This window comes from Acanthopagrus latus, chromosome 22 (assembly GCF_904848185.1).
Source record: "Acanthopagrus latus isolate v.2019 chromosome 22, fAcaLat1.1, whole genome shotgun sequence".
NCBI lineage: Eukaryota > Metazoa > Chordata > Actinopteri > Spariformes > Sparidae > Acanthopagrus > Acanthopagrus latus.
In genome coordinates, this window is record NC_051060.1 from 3,575,200 (window position 1) to 3,593,846 (window position 18,647).

The 18,647-nt window shown below is 42.2% G+C and overlaps 1 protein-coding gene across 3 annotated transcripts; it reads right to left on the reverse strand.

The window, feature by feature from the left end:
• Nucleotides 1–628: 628 nt before the first annotated feature.
• ddhd1b (DDHD domain containing 1b) lies at nt 629–18,625 on the reverse strand. 3 transcript variants are annotated; one of them, XR_005072504.1, is made up of 14 exons: nt 17,526–18,624; nt 16,749–16,925; nt 16,206–16,334; nt 12,787–12,934; nt 12,593–12,702; nt 11,948–12,054; nt 11,452–11,708; nt 9,472–9,547; nt 8,010–8,159; nt 7,741–7,805; nt 7,201–7,379; nt 5,432–5,689; nt 5,156–5,306; nt 3,598–3,731 (listed from the first exon to the last, which is right to left on the reverse strand). XR_005072504.1 is itself a non-coding variant. In XM_037086423.1 (13 exons), exons 1-13 carry the CDS (start codon nt 18,286–18,288, stop codon nt 3,547–3,549), a joined length of 2,604 nt encoding a protein of 867 aa, XP_036942318.1. In that variant the 5' UTR covers nt 18,289–18,622; the 3' UTR covers nt 629–3,546. The 3 variants fall into 3 exon arrangements, 2 of the variants coding, with proteins under 2 accessions (XP_036942318.1, XP_036942319.1); XM_037086423.1 differs by lacking the exon at nt 5,156–5,306 and having other exon boundaries at nt 629–3,731; nt 17,526–18,622; XM_037086424.1 differs by lacking the exons at nt 3,598–3,731; nt 5,156–5,306 and adding an exon at nt 6,989–7,106 and having other exon boundaries at nt 5,555–5,689; nt 17,526–18,625.
• Between the last annotated feature and the right edge of the window lie 22 nt (nt 18,626–18,647).

Here is an 18,647-nt window from a genome sequence, read left to right on the forward strand (position 1 = left end):
AGAAAACAGAACTGTAAACGCGTAGTACAACGAAACAATGAACACAAAGGTTAAAATATAAGTGTGCAATTTCATTCTTGGCAGGTTTGAATGGTTCTCAGTTTATCCTTTAATTAGAAGTTAAACCAGGTCTGCATGCTCACTCTCAGTTAAATCAAAATACAGCCCATAGTCTATGTACATGGCACATATCCATATCATGCTTTGTTTGAGCCTCAGCTTGGCTTTAAATCCTTTAAAAAAAAAAAATAAAAAAAAAATAAAAATGATCAATAAGTAAATGTGAAAAATATATTCTCAGATGTAAATTTGTCTTTACTTATATCCAGCCCCGGTCACACACACATCTTAGCGTTAACAAACATTACAAAATACTAGTGTTTTGCTTTATTGAACTAATTCATTTCGACCGTTTGAGTCTGGTCTGACAGATGACTGATCATTTGGTAAGTTGCCCAGTACAAAGTGCAGTAAGTTGATGCAGTATGATATTGTAGTATCGCAGTAATTTCTGCCAATCGTTAGCCTGAGATTACAGTCAGCATCATGCCGTCATTTTGCAATGAGGAAGAGCTGTAACCGCTACAACAACTAGTCTGTTGGCAACTCACAAATATTTGGCAACCACTTTTTTTTTTTTTAACCCAAATGCGATTGTCGTGTCCTTCACTCCTGACACACACAACAGTTCAATCAATGTAAACATGATATTATGACACATCGTAAATTATATGAGAGTAAAGTAGCTCCATGAAGTGATTTCTTTTTTTTTTAATATCAAAGGATACGTTATGATTTTTTTTTCACAGTAATCATTCTTCCTGTCCACAGTGGCCATGATGGTATCAATTTTACAAGAGACCCCTCATTCAATATATGGGCTGCAACAGCATGTTCCCACGCCAAATGTTTGCAAAAGTCCTGCCGCTCCACTAGAGGTCAGCATGTGAGGGTGGCGTGTTTGAAGGTGCAGTACCAGCAGAGGGCAGTAGTGATGGGTGCAAACAGAGCAGAAACTGCCCAGAGTTCTGAGACCTTTTTGCTCATTTTGTGTTTTCAGGATCCAGGCTGTTGCAAATTAACCACCAAAAGTAGAGGAAGAAAAAAGCTCTCTGCTCACGAGCACACCACACACAGCCGTTACGATCAATTATTCTACAGTTCCTTGTTGCGTTGTGAAGACAAATAAAATTTGATTTTGTTACAATCGGATAACATGGTGACCGTCAGCTCTTAAACATATCCAGCAAAGTGAATTCACTTTGAAACGAGGCATCATCTGGTCTTGGCAGTGAATTTAAACTGCTGATTTTATACATGAACGACTACCGGTCTCACACAGTAAGTTTCACCTGAGGACACTAACAAGATTCCCAAACTCATGAAGGGGAGCGTCCTTTGTTTAAAAAACTCTAAGCGGTAAATATGATTGGCCATCACCATCACTACCTCCCACCTCATGAACAAATGTGCCATCACGACTGCACAGGGTGCAGGACGTGATACTCGATTCACAAAAACAGAGCCCTTGTGTTAGTTTCAGTTTCAGACTTTGGTTTGAATTATTTTAAATACAAGGATCCCAGCTACTTATAATCCCTCTTTTCATCCAGTGGCCCCACTGGTTACCTGGGTATTCACGGCAGATCTCATGTGACGCTACTTGCATTATATACACGTAAACACACCCCAAAACAAGTTTTAATTCTTCAAGTCTGTTTTTTTGGACAGAGATTGTGTGTTGGGCTGACCTCACTTTTCTCGAAAGGCGTGTCTTTAACAAATGAACCGCTTGTTCTGAACAGCGATCGATGGTGTGGCTCTGCGTACTTTTCCTCCCTGCAGTGCTATCAAACACCATTTCCGCTAACAAAGCTCTGCTAATTTGATGACAAAAATTATTCATTTCTTCAGAGTAAAAGTTGTCTATCATATAGTCATTTAAGAGTCGAACTCGAACTCGAAAATAATAAATTAAGCAGATTTGTGAAAAATACGAAAAGGGACGCAGGAATAAAACATAAGAAATTCAGTGAGAAGGTATGAACGCACTGAGAGCTGAACACACTGAGACTTTCAAAACTTTCCTACATCAGCTGAGGATCACAACACATGCTCGTTTGAGGGTTTGGGGGTGTCGGCATGGGCTGGCTACAGCTCTGAGATGTCACCACAGCTGGCTAGCAGTCGGAGCAGGCACTTGGGGCCCCACCCCAGAGAGGGTCCTTCCCTAGCTCGGCTCAACTGCACACGTTAAACTCGGAATGGAAAATCAAACTTGCATGGCCAAAAATGGAGATGGAAAAGCCCCACTACGCTCAGCGCTGTCCAGAAACAGAGGACTGAAGCTGCTGCTGCTCTGCTAACATGCAGCTAAGGCTATGCCTCTTGTGTATATATAGTATAAGGGTTAGGCAACTGTTGCTAACAACCACATGATAAGCCAATGGTGTGTCAAGGCTCTGTTACAGGAACTTTGCCTCAGAGGTTTTCTGCCCTCTAGTGGTCAAAAATCACTTAATGCTACTTTCTCTCAGATATCGACTGTTTCTGATTATCTGTAAAGTATTCAGGTTTTAAGATGTAGTGTCTGTGTAGTGCACTGTGTTGGAAAAGAGTTCTCTTTAGCCTCCTCTATAATATGACCAATGTTCTCATCTGAGGCGTGAGATCATGCAAAACTATTAAACAGATTTCTGACAAGCACAAGGTTAGACCTGGAACGAAACACCTTCTCTATGGCTACAGTTTCACCAGCACATGGGGAGTCACAGACCGAAAGACGAGGAAAACCTTCAGCAGGACGTCACTGATCCGGCCGAACAGGATGCAGCTTGTTGTTGTTTAGAGAAGACCAGGAAACATGGAAAAGGCTTAAAGCGTTAGCTCCTCTGTGAAGGCTGGGTCTGGGCACAGTAGATATCCAGTCAGTCTGGGGCAAAGGTCACATCCTGGTTAGCATGTGTCAACTGGGAGGAATCGAGATGTCATGTGTAAAACAGGAAAGTGGCTTGTGTGTGCTCGCGTATGTGTCGGGTCACATCATTTTCAAGTCACTCCTTTATAACAGTCATTTTTAGTTTGCCCCACTAGCAGGATATGGATTGGTCCAGGGCCAATTTTAAAATCAAAATTAGATGTCGGATTTATCACTTATGGCTGCTTCGCGTAGGACATTCAAATGAAAATAAAATGTTCATAAGTCAGAAAAACTTATTACAGCCAAAGTCCCTTTAGATTATGGCCCACAACAGACTGCCACATCTTTCAACAAAATGTAAACTATTTCAAATTGAAATGAGTATTCCAATTTTTGACAGTGTATATAAGTGTATATTCAAGAATGTGTTAAATAATATCTTTCGTATATTCAATACTTCACACAAAAATGGCTGAAGCAGGGAATTATTTTATTTGAATGAAGAAAATTGCAAACGAAGAAGTCTGTTTCATAATGTTCCATATCTCGGGCTTTGAGTTTCTATTTTCAAAAAGGAGTGACTAGAGAGTGAAGTGACCCAAGCCATATGTCAGTCTGGACTTGTGTTATGAGGGGTCTGGGTTGTCCTCTGCAGCTTCGGGGGGCTCTTGTGGTCTGTACATGAAGGTGAGGAGGAACAGAGCCACGTCATAAGAGCACCAATAGGCTGTGTGTGAGGTCACGGCTGACCAGTAGCGGCTCTCGACTAATCCCTCCCGCAGCTCGAAGTCGATGCGTCTCTCCAGTTCCACTGGAGGAGAGAAAACAACAGATCAATATCCACCTGCATGAAGCGTCACAAGACATTTTCATCACTGGGTAGGAGCCATGTTGAACTTGATGCTCATTGTTTAGATGTGAAGCGTATATACTTCACAGTACAATACATTTGTTTTTATATATTCAGTGAACCAAACGAGTTTTTCTGTCATCTCCAGATGGCAACAACAGAAGCAGTTTGGACTGCAGTGATGATCTGATGGAACTCAGTAAGAAAAATCACTTGGTGGTAAAGAATCTTTAACAATTTCTCCTCGTTAGTTCATTGCTTAGGTATGGAACAATGACAGAAACAGGCCCGGTTCCAATGCCTCCAAAGGAAGAGAAACTCATTCATTCCTATCACTCATCAAAATGGTGAACATGTAAACAAGAACTGATAAAAAGCACAAGTCTTGCTGTGAGCTGTCTGACACTGGAGAAGAGCAGGACATTACCACCAGCCACTAGCCAGCAGTGATTTTAAATGGCACACTGTTGCCTGCTGCTGCAAACATGGTATGAGAGTGATGGATGATGTTTATGGAGAGCTGTTCTGACATTTATGATCATTATTATCATTGATAACAATATTTGTTATGGAATCTTTAAGGGCTAATGAGAATACTTTGATGAGTAATCAGTAATTTCATGTTGTGCAGCAAAAAATATTGATTTAACACTGCCTACACTGACAGAGAGAAATTACAAAGGGACAGGTGCCTCAGTATAATCGTTATGATCAAATCATCATCTCTCTATATATTATCATACAGTCTGTGTAATTAAACAGGCATGTTTGTTTGAAGAGACAGTTCAAGACACTGAATGTAAATAGAGATGAGGTTCTGATTAAGCTCTAGAGTCATTTAAGGATTAAGGATTACATTTGGCGGAAATAAATAAGCACTTGGACTCAAGGATAATATTCTACACACACGTGGGATGGAAAAAAATGAGGGAGATTTTTTGGTGGGATATTTTTTGTCCAAACATGTCAAAGGTCACCTTTCCTGTGAAATTATCATAGTTAGCGAAAAAATGTTTTCCATTATTCATCGCCGTATTTCTGGAACTTGCCAGGTGCACAGAGGCATATTCCAGCAGGATGGTAATTCTAGTTAAAATTACAGAATATTAATCCCGAATTCTGAATTGTCACCTTAAATTCTATTCAGATTCTTCTCTGTGCATTCAAAGAAAACAATGAAGTCACTTCTTATAATAATCCAAAATAATATTTCTTACATGTAAATAATATTTTGCATGACCCTCTAAACCTTCACAGACTTTGGAGCATGCTTCCATTAATGAGTAAGGGAAGGATTTAAAAAATTGCTGTAAATTGGATGATTTATTTGTACTGAATAGTCTCACTTCAACAACACACAGTCCTGCCTGAAATATCAGCCTCACACTTTACTGTCCACAGAAATGTCTGTCCAGGTCTGTCTCACTCCTTTAACAGAGTTTGGGGTCCTCACACACTTATGGTGCTGTCACATTGATTAAAGTCTGTCAGGGCTTAGTGCTGAGAGGGGCGATACTGGAACTGGACAAGAGGGATCTTGAGAAAAACATAGAAAAGGAAGTTGAATGTAATCAAAATTGACGAGAGGAAACGAGATTTATTCGGTATGACTGGTGTTGACCCTCTGATGTAGAGTTGTTCAGCAGAGCCACAGTACTTACATGAAGTGTTATCCAAGACAGCTGAGGTGGACTGCGACATGGCCGGCTCTTCCTCCTTCCCCTCCTCCTCTAATTGTTTGTCCTTCTCCTCACTCTCTGTCACTGTCACTCCTTCCTCTCCTGATGCCACATTTTCCACTTCAGAAGCTCCACCTTCAGAATCAGACGGCTCCTCCTCTAGCCCGCCCACCTGGCCACTAGAACGGGAAAAGCGGGAAAACAGGATTCCTCCGATTCCCTTTCCAATACTTGCAGCACCTGCAGGACAGGAAGAGGGTGGGTTAGCATGTGGGTTAAATGATTTTCAGACCTAACCCGAGGAAGTTGGGTTCTTGTCAAATCATCCCTTTGAAGAGAATTCTCAGCTGCCTACCCTGCCGATCACTCTAACGCACACTTCCAGCCTTACATGGATAACAATAAACACGTTATCAGGCAGGACTGAAACCATTCTTCATGTAACTCAAGTACCTCGAGTGACTTGATCAGTAAAAAGCATCATTACTTATCATGAGCTTCATTTGTTTGAGCCTGGGTAATTGTACAGCACACTGTGTATCACATGGATGATTATTTATACTGCACAATGTGCTTGCTTCTTCTGTTGATGCGGCCTAACATGAACTTGAAATCAGGCGCGGATTGCAAGATAATGAGGAAGAGCGGGACTGAAACAGCCTGGGGCAAAAATAAGAGACAGACCAGAGCAAACGATAGAAAATGTCCAAAGTGTGGGATTTTTATTGCCACGTGACGCAAATGTTGATGTTATGTTATGAGAGGGAGGTAAATCTTTCATTCATGTGTGTGATACAGAGCTGTCCAGTTTGATATTGGATTAGGCTTAACTGAATTATAAGGGACTGTTGGGCCCTGGCAGAGGTATGCACTCTACTGACTGCCATTTTAGTTGAACTTGAATTTACATTTTAGTTTATCCAGTGAATGATTTAGAGAAGGGTTTGTCACAAGGCTCAGTTGGAAGAACTGTCCTATCACAGTTAGAAGGTTCTGGGCGTAAATCTACCAGCCTGATCTTTAAACGTCTCCCTGTGTCGGTTTTTGCACACTGTTCACTGCTTGCCTTGCAGCTTCTGTTCCTAGTTTGCAGTAGAGCATGATGTGGCCAGGATGAGAGTTACTCTGAGGCCAGAGTTCTTTGTCAGAAAACCGGGAGCTGGATTGTTGCTCGTAACAAAGGGACCCTCTTTGCAAGTAACATGAAGTATAGGTAGTATGAAGCGTGGAAAGGATGTGGAATGGTGTGGTGTTAGCAGTACCACAGAAAGAGGAGGGGGAGTCCGAGGCAAAACTTTCGGTTTACTAGTCAATCTACAGTATGTTCCAACCCTCACCTATGGGTAGTGATCCAAAAGAATGAAGTCGTGGATACAAGTGGCTTAAATGAGTCTCTGCCGTACAATTACTGGGCTCAGCCTCCTGAGCGTCTTCCTTTAGAGGTTTACAGGTGGCAGTGACATCATCCCATACCAGGATTTCAACTTTACACAGGTGCACAAGACCAAAATTAGTGATTCTGAGTTAAATGTTACAAACATGTGTCCATTCAGCCTCTAGGATTTATTCATGCTACTAGCAGGCCTGTGGCTAGTCTGCGGGTTGCCTTCGCCATAGCAGGATTCGTAATCGTGCATGCCAGTCATACAATGATTGCCTGAAAGATGAAATAAGTGGAGATGGTCAAAAACACTGCTTGTGTTCTGCTGTATATGCCATCTATGCAGCCAGAATCCTCACTGTGTGCTCACCCATGATGCTGGCTTTGCCCAGACTGGTGATGGACTCTCCATAGTGCCGTCGGGCCTGGGGCGGGGAGGTGCAGGGGCTGGGGATGCTCTCTGAGTCAGAGACAGATGTGGTTTCCTTTGGTAGGTTGAGCAGTGTGGGCCGGATCTGATCGTATGGTGTTGGGCTGGTGGTGTTATACCTGCACGTCACACCCACATCAACATCAGATCACTGGAACATATAGTCCACCATGTCTCAAGAGCTGTGATTTCAATAACTGGGCATACTGTTACTTGAATCAGAGCTGGGTTATACTGTATAATAAAAGACTGACATGACAGACATATTAATAACATCATACTTATTAAGCGAAGTATGCCATTGCTCTTATTGTAAATTGCTTAGAGCTGATGATAAGAGATGATTAAATGAGAGACAGAGATACTGTGGACAAAAAAACAACATTTGATTACAGAATCTACTGCTTCGATCTCTTCACATGAGAAATCATCAATAAACAAGATAGTGTCTGTCATATACAAGCACATGACTTGTCTTACCAGTGAATTTGAACAGGCGTAATGTTATTGTAGTGTTTTAAGATAAGAGGCTCCAATCTGTACGCCTGCAACAAACAAAGACAAGAATTTGAGCAGATCAGGTCTTAAAACATGTGATGTTGTCTTCATATGACACAACCGAGGAGTCATTTTGTTATAAGACCATAGCTTATGACTTTAAATCTGACCATAGGATGATAAATAAAGTGGCTGATGATAACGGTCCAAGCAGGATAGTGAACACACTCAGTTGTGGGTCTGTAGCTCACCACGGGGTCTGTGGGATGGAATATGTTGAAGAGGCGTTTGCAGATAGATGTGGGGAGTATGTGGTCCTGCACGCCATTGTTTCCAGGCCGGATCCCTCGCAATGCCAAGAAAACAGCCAGAGGAGAGCCCATGCAGAAGAAATTTTCTACCTACAACAAAGAGAACCGGGTTAATACAACATGAGAGGATGTGAGACACTCAGAACCTCTACAGAGCACATGATGTGACCCTATAGGACCACTAGACTGCAGTGTCAGAGCCACCACTAAAAAAGGCAGGATTTTAGTCTGAGTGCAGAGCAAACCATACAGCCCCGATCAGACAACCTGGTGACCTACTAGTTTGAATCAGTGGGTTTGTAGTTTGAATCAGTGGGTTTATAGTTTGAATCAGTGGGTTTGTAGTTTGAATCAGTGGGTTTGTAGTTTGAATCAGTGGGTTTGTAGTTTGAATCAGTGGGTTTGTAGTTTGAATCAGAAGGGTTTGTAGTTTGAATCAGTGGGTTTGTAGTTTGAATCAGAAGGGTTTGTAGTTTGAATAAGAGGGTTTGTAGTTTGAATCAGTGGGTTTGTAGTTTGAATCAGTGGGTTTGTAGTTTGAAACAGTGCGTTTGTAGTTTGAACCAGAGAGTTTGTAGTTTGAATCAAAGAGTTTGTAGTTTGAATCAGAAGGGTTTGTAACTTGAATCAGTGGGTTTGTAGTTTGAAACAGTGGGTTTGTAGTTTGAAACAGTGGGTTTGTAGTTTGAATCAGAAGGGTTTGTAGTTTGAATAAGAGGGTTTGTAACTTGAATCAGTGGGTTTGTAGTTTGAAACAGTGCGTTTGTAGTTTGAACCAGAGAGTTTGTAGTTTGAATCAAAGAGTTTGTAGTTTGAATCAGAAGGGTTTGTAACTTGAATCAGTGGGTTTGTAGTTTGAAACAGTGGGTTTGTAGTTTGAACCAGAGGGTTTGTAGTTTGAAACAGTGGGTTTGTAGTTTGAATCAGTGGGTTTGTAGTTTGAATCAGAGGGCTTATAGTTTGAATCAATGGGTTTGTAGTTTGAATCAGAAGGGTTTGTAACTTGAATCAGTGGGTTTGTAGTTTGAATCAGTGGGTTTGTAGTTTGAATCAGAAGGGTTTGTAACTTGAATCAGTGGGTTTGTAGTTTGAACCAGAGGGTTTGTAGTTTGAATCAGAGGGCTTATAGTTTGAATCAGTGGGTTTGTAGTTTGAATCAGAAGGGTTTGTAACTTGAATCAGTGGGTTTGTAGTTTGAAACAGTGGGTTTGTAGTTTGAACCAGAGAGTTTGTAGTTTGAATCAAAGAGTTTGTAGTTTGAACCAGAGGGTTTGTAGTTTTAATCAGAAGGTTTCTAGTTGTAATCGTGTCGGTGACACGCCCTAAAAAGAAAATTTCTGGCATTTCTGGCTTGTTACAACTGATGACAGACACAGTACAATACAACACTTTTCAACGTTACCTTGAATTTCAAAGCTGGTCCTGCTACACAAGATGAGGTCTGCAGACCCTGGAACTGATCTTCCAAGTCCCTCAACCTAGACATTGACATCATACAGAAAAATATAATTACTCCAATGCAACAAAGTTGTACACTCAAATCAAACCAAAATGTTAACTTACTATCCAAAAGAGAAATGCATTCTTTTGTAATTTGTTGTGACCATGCAGTAGTATTGCAACTCTGATGTAGGAGGGTGCAACATAGAAAAGATGCTGAATGTATTACCATCATTACAACCAAAAGCCCAAAAAAGTTGGGTGATTGTGTAAAATGGAAATAATGTAAACATGCAATAATTTGCAAATTCTTTTCAACCTATCTGCAACTGAATATAGGACAAAGACAAGGGGTCAGATGTACACCATCTACGGTAAAGGGGATGGAGAATGACACTCTGATTGGTTTAATGTTTGTTACACTCAAAACACACCCATGACTATTAAGAATCTAAATACAGGCTGACAGCTAGAGCTAGGGGATATGACTTATATCACAATATCACAATATTTCCAGGGTTATATTGCAATACCTGATATATATCTTAATCCCTCAATATTGATATTGCCACAATATTGCAGGGATTATTAGTACTTTCACAAAATTATCAACACAATGAGATTTTTGATAAATTATCATCAGTAATGTGGATATAAGGACTAAGTGGGTACAGGCAAGAATTAGATGAAGTAGAACAGTCCAGTTTGTAGGGCAATTTATAGATATTGTGTTGTTACTGTGATATTAATCTTTATATGGTCTTAGATTTTGGATATTGTTAAGTCGTGATATAACATACACTTACTTGCTTTTACTTGCTTACTCATTGTAGGAACCATGAATGGCTGAGTTTTCGCAATATCAATCAGTTTTGTGAGCATTCATATTTTGGTATTATTGGCTGTTTATTGTGTGATTGTGGTGATTGAAAGGGGTTCACAGGTTTATGCTGTGACTCTCATAATATAACCACCTGTTCACCTGAATGTGTAAGTGGAGAAAGGGTGACTGGATTGCTGTAGTTTTTGTTGACTGCTATATCATATTTGATCACTTTGTTTGTCTGTGTTCGATCTTATAAGTTGATCTTTATAATGAATAATTTTTTTTTTTTTTTTTTACATTTTTTTCAGATCTCAGGAAATCTTTTTCATGGAGAGACAGACAAGGTAACCTCGGTCCAATCTCAGCCTCTCAGCGACTTTGACTTTGTTTCCTGATGTAGCTGCATCCATTCAACTGGTGAATACTGATCAAAAATCTCATTGTCTTTGTATTTCATGAAAGTATCAATGATCACCGCAACAATATTGTTGAAATATTGATATTGAGGTATTTGGTCAAACATCAAATAAGACATTCAATTTTGTCACCCAGTCCGAGCATTTATTGAGTGCTTTTGAGATCTGAAAAGCCCTGCTGGTAAGTTAACTAGCAAGAAAATTAGATTACTTTACTTAAAAACATTTATTCCATATCACGATATGCCAATCTGCAAAATCCAAGAACATATTTATAGTCTCATTCCACGATAACAATATAATAGCATTTAGTGCCATACTCTATAGACTCCACCATTAACATGTTTTTGTAGCGTATCTGTAGAACAGTGTTAGTGTGGATCTGTTTGGAAGGAAAGGAAAGACAGGATTTACCAAGCTCCTTTCAGACTCAGGCTGTTTACCTCTCCTCTTTCTTGTAATGCAGAAATACTGACAGTGACATGTTATGTTGAAACTAATCCACAGCGAATAAGAATTCAATTAAGACAGTTCTGATTGTTTCACAGGACGTAATCTAAATATGTTCTTTCTGTCATAAGAAACAATTTAGAGACAGTTTTTACTTGTAAATATAACCTCTGTTTATACAGTGTAAGAGGATTGGAAGTATTACTGAAATCCTTGTACATTGTGTAAATGGAGGTTACCCAAGCAGTACCTGAGGTGTGTGAGTCTCAGCTGCTCCTGAAGATGGCGCTCCTTGTCATTCGGCCAGCGGACTTTCGTCTCCTCCGGGTCTGGCACTTCTTGATGATGAAAGCGAACCGGGTCCCAGCCTGTCATGATGTCGAAGGTGATCACGCAGCCCAGCGAGTGCGACACAATGGACACCTTCCCGTGTTTCTCAAAGTCTGGATTCCGTGAGCAGAAGAGTGAGTAGAGACGATTCAGCTCCAGAGTCAAACCTCTGGTAATCTACATACGCACACAGACACACAACAACAACAACACATCAGCAAATTGGGCTCCCCGTTGCTAAATTGATCTTGGTCAAATAGATTTGGTTATGTTTGATGCTTCATAGTCTTGATTTTTCATCTGATATTTAACAGTCAGGCAGCAGAGCATAATTCAATGCTGTTCAGGCATGTTGGATTAAAACAGCAGGGTGTCAGAGTGCAGTAACACAGCTGGGAGTGTAGTCTCAGCCTCACCTCGTCTCTGTACAGAGGGCTGGTGTAATACATGATGTCCATGGCGCTGCTGTTCAGCATATCTCGAAGACCTCGCACTTTGTCAGGCGTGATGGAATCCACCGTGTCTGCAGAATGGACACATACAAACATCCAACAATACTGCACACGCTCCTGGAGGAAAATGACTTATTTCTTAATGCAGTTTAATTTTTCAATGAAAAAACAGTGATTTTGATCTGCCATAAAACCTATCAAGACATATATTTTTATGCTTACAAAGACCATAAGTGAAATGATAATAATTTTATGATATTATAGTATAGATATTATTGATATAACCTACTTCAAGCACCTCTGTTCAGTCATACTGTACCTAATCAAATGTTTTTGACACAGGATAAAAAAATGAACAAATGTCATTGTGTCAAATTGGGTGTTTTTTGTTTTTTTTCCTGGGATGGACCCCTACGCCCCCCTGCTATTGTCTTGCCCATTGGAATTTTGGATTGCTCAGACTGACCAGTAGTGAATCCTGCTTTTTCACAAGTGGATCAGTGTAGCAATGCATTCTAGGGCAGAACATACCCTAAATAATGGTTCTACAGTTTTCATGTGTAAATATGGCTGTTATTTAGGATGTCCGCGAGCTTCAGGGAAGCATACCTCCATCCAAAGCTAGTTTTGACCTCCACTCCACAGGAAGGAACTCCACGTGCTCTGTGGTGCGATCAGAGAAATGCTTCTCCTCCATCTTCCTGGCAGCGTCTCTCATCCTGCACACCAGCCGAGACAAAACAATTACTTCAAGAATGATCCTGATTCCTTTTCAGTGCACTGAAAACATATCGGTATCTCACATGCTGGTGTTCCTAATGATGCGGCCCTGGTCCATCTTCTGGCCGATGCCGTGCACCACAAAGACGATGTGTGTGGTTTCAGGTGGGGTGTCCTCAGGTGCCGCCTCCTCCACGTATCCCCGATGAAGACGTGTGCCACTGCTGGAGGCTGAGGACATGAGAGGGAACATTAACACCTGAGTGATATGTTGCACAGCACTGTACCTGTGTGTAGGCAGTTGTCTGACACTGCCAGCTAATGACTATCAAATAGATCGAATGATTTTCATGAATAGCTACAGAGCATCAAAGTCTGTTCTCTAACCTACAACCTGTCAGCAACACTTGGAAAGTGCAATATGCAAGAACTGGCCACCTGTTGAATAAATACCAAAAACACAGTATATAAAAGTGACCCCACCCACCCTGCACATGGACTGTTTTGCCCCCTCCCCTCAGGCAGGAGACTGCGCAGCATCCGGTCGAGATCCGCCAGGATGAAAAACAGCTTCTTCCCGGATGCTGTCAGGCTGCTAAACAGCTCAACAGTGCTGCAGCCTTGATTGCTGCATGGCTTAAATGTCCATTCCCTTTGGCATGAGGTTGCACTTAAGTTATTGGCTATGACTTCAATCTTTAGTCTTAGTCTGGATGTTTAGTTTTTCTACTGATTTGTTTATATTTATACATAATTATATGCTTATATTATATGCTTTTTTAGTAGCATATTTATCTATATATTGTAACTTGGCACTGGGACCTGAGCACTGTGTTTTGTTTTGTTTTGTTTTTTTCCCATGTTCTTTGGTGAAGAAATGACAATAAAATGAGTCTGAAGTCTGAAGTCTAAATGCTCATTGCTGCATACTGAAACTGATGTTATTGCTAGTTAGCTCAGTTAGCTGTGCAGCTAGCAGCCTGAACCAGGAGCTCAAAGTACCAGAGAAGTTTTAGGGTTCACACAGCTAGAGCAGGACATGTTGACCGGGACGGGGCTCTCTGGTTAGCATGTTTAACACACTTTGCGACACAAAACACAGATGTCAGAATGTCAAACCAACTGATGAGTTTAGTTGAGTTTTGAATTCTTTCAGCCAAAATTCTTACATAACGCACCTTTTAATAAATCAGTGGGTCAGTTCACCCAAAGAAGGCACATTCCAGTGCACTGAATGACTTCAGTCAGTTGTCCTAACATCACATTTGATGAAGACCATGCAACGGCTGCTGCTTCCTTTCCTAAGACCCCAGGTCCGCCATACACTCGACCCACTCCAGTTTGTCTACCAGGAGAAGGTGGGTGTGGATAATTCCATGGAGGCTGGTGTGGAGAGCTGGCTCTGGGGATGGAAAGGAGCTGTGTTCTCTAACATCAGTGGCAGGAAGGAGGATCTTGCTGTCGCTTATGGACAGTGTCCTCCAGCATCTGCACAGCACACTGACCAGCCAGAGTATGTTCAGCGGCAGACTCTTGTCTCATTCCTGGTCTGCACTCAGCTGTTTGACTGCAGGGCTGTCAGTCAGTTACCATCTATGTTAGTCCAACATACAATGTGCCTTTGCTCTGTTTGAATTTTTGTTAAAAGTGTATCTGATATTGTGGAATGTATATCATCCGTGGTTATAGCTATTCATACAATGCCTTGATCTTAATCATTTACCTGCACTGGTCACCTAACAGTTAAAACTACCTCTACTACCTTACTGTTCTATTCCTATTTGTCCTTCTTTATTCTTGTATCCTTGTGTGTATTTGGGTACATGTCATGTTTTGTAAATGTCATACAAGCTACTGAAAGCCTAAATATCCATCAAGATAAATAAAGCATCCATCTGTTGTGTCATTTCATGTAGATACTTTTGGTTTCATTCCTGCAGGTTTGGAAAAAAGCTGGCTCTGAGATTCTGGCCTTCAACCCAACACAGTAGAGATGAAGGGGAATTAGTTTGAAAATTGAAAGCATCCTGAAGGGAAACATTACAAACTGGCTTGGTTATCACGTGCCAGGACAGGAAGGATTAAACCCACCAGAACATTACTGGTACTCACATGAAGAGTGATGTCTGCACAGAGCCCAGAGATACTAAAAGACAACACCCAACCAGCCACAGTCTGTTCACCCTGCTGTCATCTGACAAGAGGTAGTATTTGCTGTTGCACCACCAGACTACAGAGCAGCTTCATTCCTCCAACTTTGTCCCAGTTACTGGAGATTCACAGTGATACAATTACAATACAACCCTAAAAGAGTAGTGGCAACAATCATTTTATTCTCAAGGGATGTATTGAGCTGCACACTAACTGTGGTTTTGAGTGTGTGTGTGTGTGTGTGTGTGTGTGTGTGTGTGTGTGTGTGTGTGTGTGTGTGTGTGTGTGTGTGTGTGTGTGTGTGCGTGTGTGTGTGTGTGTGGGCACCTGCATTTATTTGACTGGCCGACACAGTGCTGAATCAACATAGTGGCCTTAATTGCAGGGGGATGTGCTGCTGTGAGCACCATATATAATCTTTTTTTAATTTGGGTGAACTGAGCCTTTAATAGCCTGTGGCCAAAGTACTTTCAACAACCATGTAGCATGTAGTGGTAAAATGACTGTACAATGTCAAAAGCAGACAATGGAAAGCCCAACATGCCATTACTCACTTCGACTTTCACCCAGTGCATGTTCAGATGCAATTTTTTCACGACATTTAATGTTTGTCCATCTAGTGAGGTAAAATCAAACACTGTTTTTTATGCCATCCTAAAACCCAGTTTTTTTACAGCATTTTCAAGTCAGTGAAGACTCAGAAGAAAGCGATGCATCGATGTAAAGGTATGTACCATTGTAGATCTCTGGTGACTTTGTGAACTTTGTACAGTATTCCAGATTCAGAGGCTACCATCAGATACCTATTGTAAAATACATGTGGTACTCAGTAGCTGTCATTTTCAGGGACAGTCAAGTGCAAATAACTCCACAAAGAAATGATCAATACAGCTAAGTTTAACAGACAAGGTGATCGTATTCCCGGGCAAATCACGTTTGATCCTCCATAACCTGAACAATTCACAATCATTTTACAATCTACGACAAAGACAGTTAGCTGGCAATAACCCACGCCCACCTCTTTCTGTGACAGACAACCAACTTACTGCTATATTTACACTGCGGAATAGTGGACAGTTTACAAACACCTCACAGAGCTACATTTCTTACACTCTCCAGTGTGTAATGGGCTGTAAGGAGAAGGCGATTTCTTGTTGTTTAACAGGAGGGAAGGATCTGGTTCATTAAACTGATGCTCAGTTAGCAGACTTTCTCTTCTTTAGGTTCTTTCGGTTTCCAAGCAATGGTCCTGGTGATGGAGCATAACTTGCACAAGACTCAAACCACTATGAAATCAATCACACTCCATCAGATCTCTCCTCTTATGTATGTCTTGTGATGGTTCCTTTACCTTTAGAGAAGCCTAGCTTCTGAGTGACGGTGCGTGCGATCTTGGAGGTGGTGGCATCGCTGTACAGGTACACCTCGTCCACACTGTGCCAGTCCACATGGCTCCTGCTCAGCTTCAGACTGTGGATAGCTGAGAGACAGTCGAGCAGTGATTAACAGCAAGTGACACACTTCACCCAGCATAATTAATGTACCGTTCCCCATGAGGGTGTGTAGAGTGTGTGTGTGTGTGTGTGTATGAAAGTCATGATACAGACTGTACACACACTCTGTGCCTCCTTCTTTCTCAGGTGCGCTAACTACTGGTTCAGCTTGAGTCAGCTAAAATATCACCACCTGATTTGTTCTGTGGCCTCTTCTGAATGGAAGAGTTAACACCCCCACCTCCAACACACACACACGCACACACACTAACACAGACATACGCGCGCACACACACGGTTGCCCCTTTTGCAGCCTCTGTGCACTCTATATACACCACTCCTCTCCACACACACCTTTATCTTCTTTGTCTGGGACCTATTCTGGGTCTTGTATCCCTTACCGTCCTTGCTGTCCACTGTGGTGGTCACCACATCCATCTCATAGGTGTCCCTCATCTGTTGACCCCGAAAACGGGCGAGGTGCTCAATCTCGATGAGGTCACTCTCGTCCTCCTCCAGGGGAAGCCACGATCCATCAATGAACCACTGACCCCTCATCACAGGAATACGGTCTTGCTCTGGAGGACAAGTGTCACAGTTTTAATGTAGTGACATCATATATGAAGTAACTTCAAATTCAGCAGCTAGTGGTGCTATAGTGGCACCTATAATATGCCTATCCAGTAACGTAGTAATTAGTATATGGCCTGTGCAATAATAATAGTGGTAGTACAAAGTGGCAGCAATGCTACTTCTTCTTGTTAGTTAAAGGACAGGTAGTACAGCAACAGTAGCAGGATGGTGAATCATAAGTACATGTAACAGAATGCTAATTAAAGGAGCACTGGTTAGTTTTAGAGAAGAAATTCAATCTAAGAATGAGGTAATACTACAAACTTTTTTGTTCTCTGAGGAAAATTAGGTCCCCCAACACTGTTTGAGACTAGAAAAGGTGTCAGGGTCCACCACAGATAAACAAAGTACAACAGTATAAACTGTGTTGTTCTTTAAGGTCAGTTTATTTATTCAGTTTCTAAAGGAAGAAAATAAAATCCGGCACTGAAGAACTTTCCCTTCTCAGCATCATTTCCTCACCAACACTACAGAGTGCTCCTTCAGAGTGTAAGCTACATGGTAACTGCTGTATCATTGTGCAGGTAAACCAGTGGCATGCTCACGGTTCCAGTAAACAGGGTAGCATTCCTTCTCCCTGATATCCACTTCATACAGCCCCCCTCTGACACACACTGCCTCCACGCTGATACGGACGTCGTCCGGGTCCTTCATCTCCTCGGACACTGACACGGAGCGCCGCTGCCCTCCGCCCCGCAGCATCGCCGTCTCAGCCGGGACACTTCCACCGTCCACCGCCCCGCTCTCCGGCTGGATCTCGCCGGACCTGGCAGCATCCTTGCCCTCGGCCTCGGCGGGATTGGCCGGGTGTTTGACCTTGTCCGGGTTCTGCTCACAGAATCTCCTATAGACGATCTCGATTTTTAAGGAATCGTGTCCGACGAATGGCTTCCACGTTCTCTTGTCCTCTTTGTAGAACCACCTGACCTCCTCTGGTCCAAGCTCCGTGACGACCTCGCCACGGTGCCGGGAGCTGTTGGACCGTATGCGCTTCTTGGTTGTGACGTTCCCGTCACTTTCGGTGTAGTTTGGCTCGATGGACAGGTATGATGAGCCCGAATATTCCTCCCCGGCAAGGCCCAGCATCATGCCATCCGGGGACAGCGAGTCCCCTCGTAACAGCGGCAGGTGTCTTTCCAAGCCGTGCTGCGCCGGGTCCCTGTCCCCCGCAGCAGCGCTGTCTCCCATCGGATTGTCGTCGTAGCCGGACACAAACACATCATTTGCCATATCCCATTCACTACTGCTGACAGAGTTATTCTCCGAGCTCTGTTGGCGGATAGTCGGTTTCTCCTTCATATTGCTCATGGTTCGGCCGCAAGTGAATCGACTCGATAAATTAAAATATTAAAAGAAATCGCAACGATGCCGTCAGACTGTTAGACCAGATTAACGGTTTCTTTCTTCCCAGCTGGTAACATCTGTATGCCGAGCTGTCCTGACCCCCAACAACACCATAGCTACAGATTTAAATCGCAATCATCCGAACAGTTTAAGCGACATGTAACACTATACCCTCCGCTCTCCTGCCTGTACACACTCCCGCTCATATTACTGCTTTTTTTATATACATAAATACAGGAATAATCAATGCACGGCACTAGCTAGGATGGTAATCTCCGTTGCTCCATCACGTCAAAGTAACGACGACAAATTTCAACTTCCTG

What these genes read in the sequence shown, in the direction of transcription:
- ddhd1b (XM_037086423.1), bottom strand. Translation starts at nt 18,288, where the DNA reads ATGAGCAATATGAAGGAGAAACCGACTATCCGCCAACAGAGCTCGGAG. An exon ending in GCCCTCTGTACAGAGACGAG is followed by an intron (nt 11,709 to 11,947) that starts GTGAGGCTGAGA and finishes GTGCGTATGTAG; the next exon opens with ATTACCAGAGGTTTGACTCT. An exon ending in TGTCTTGGATAACACTTCAT is followed by an intron (nt 3,732 to 5,431) that starts GTAAGTACTGTG and finishes TCTCTCCTCCAG; the next exon opens with TGGAACTGGAGAGACGCATC.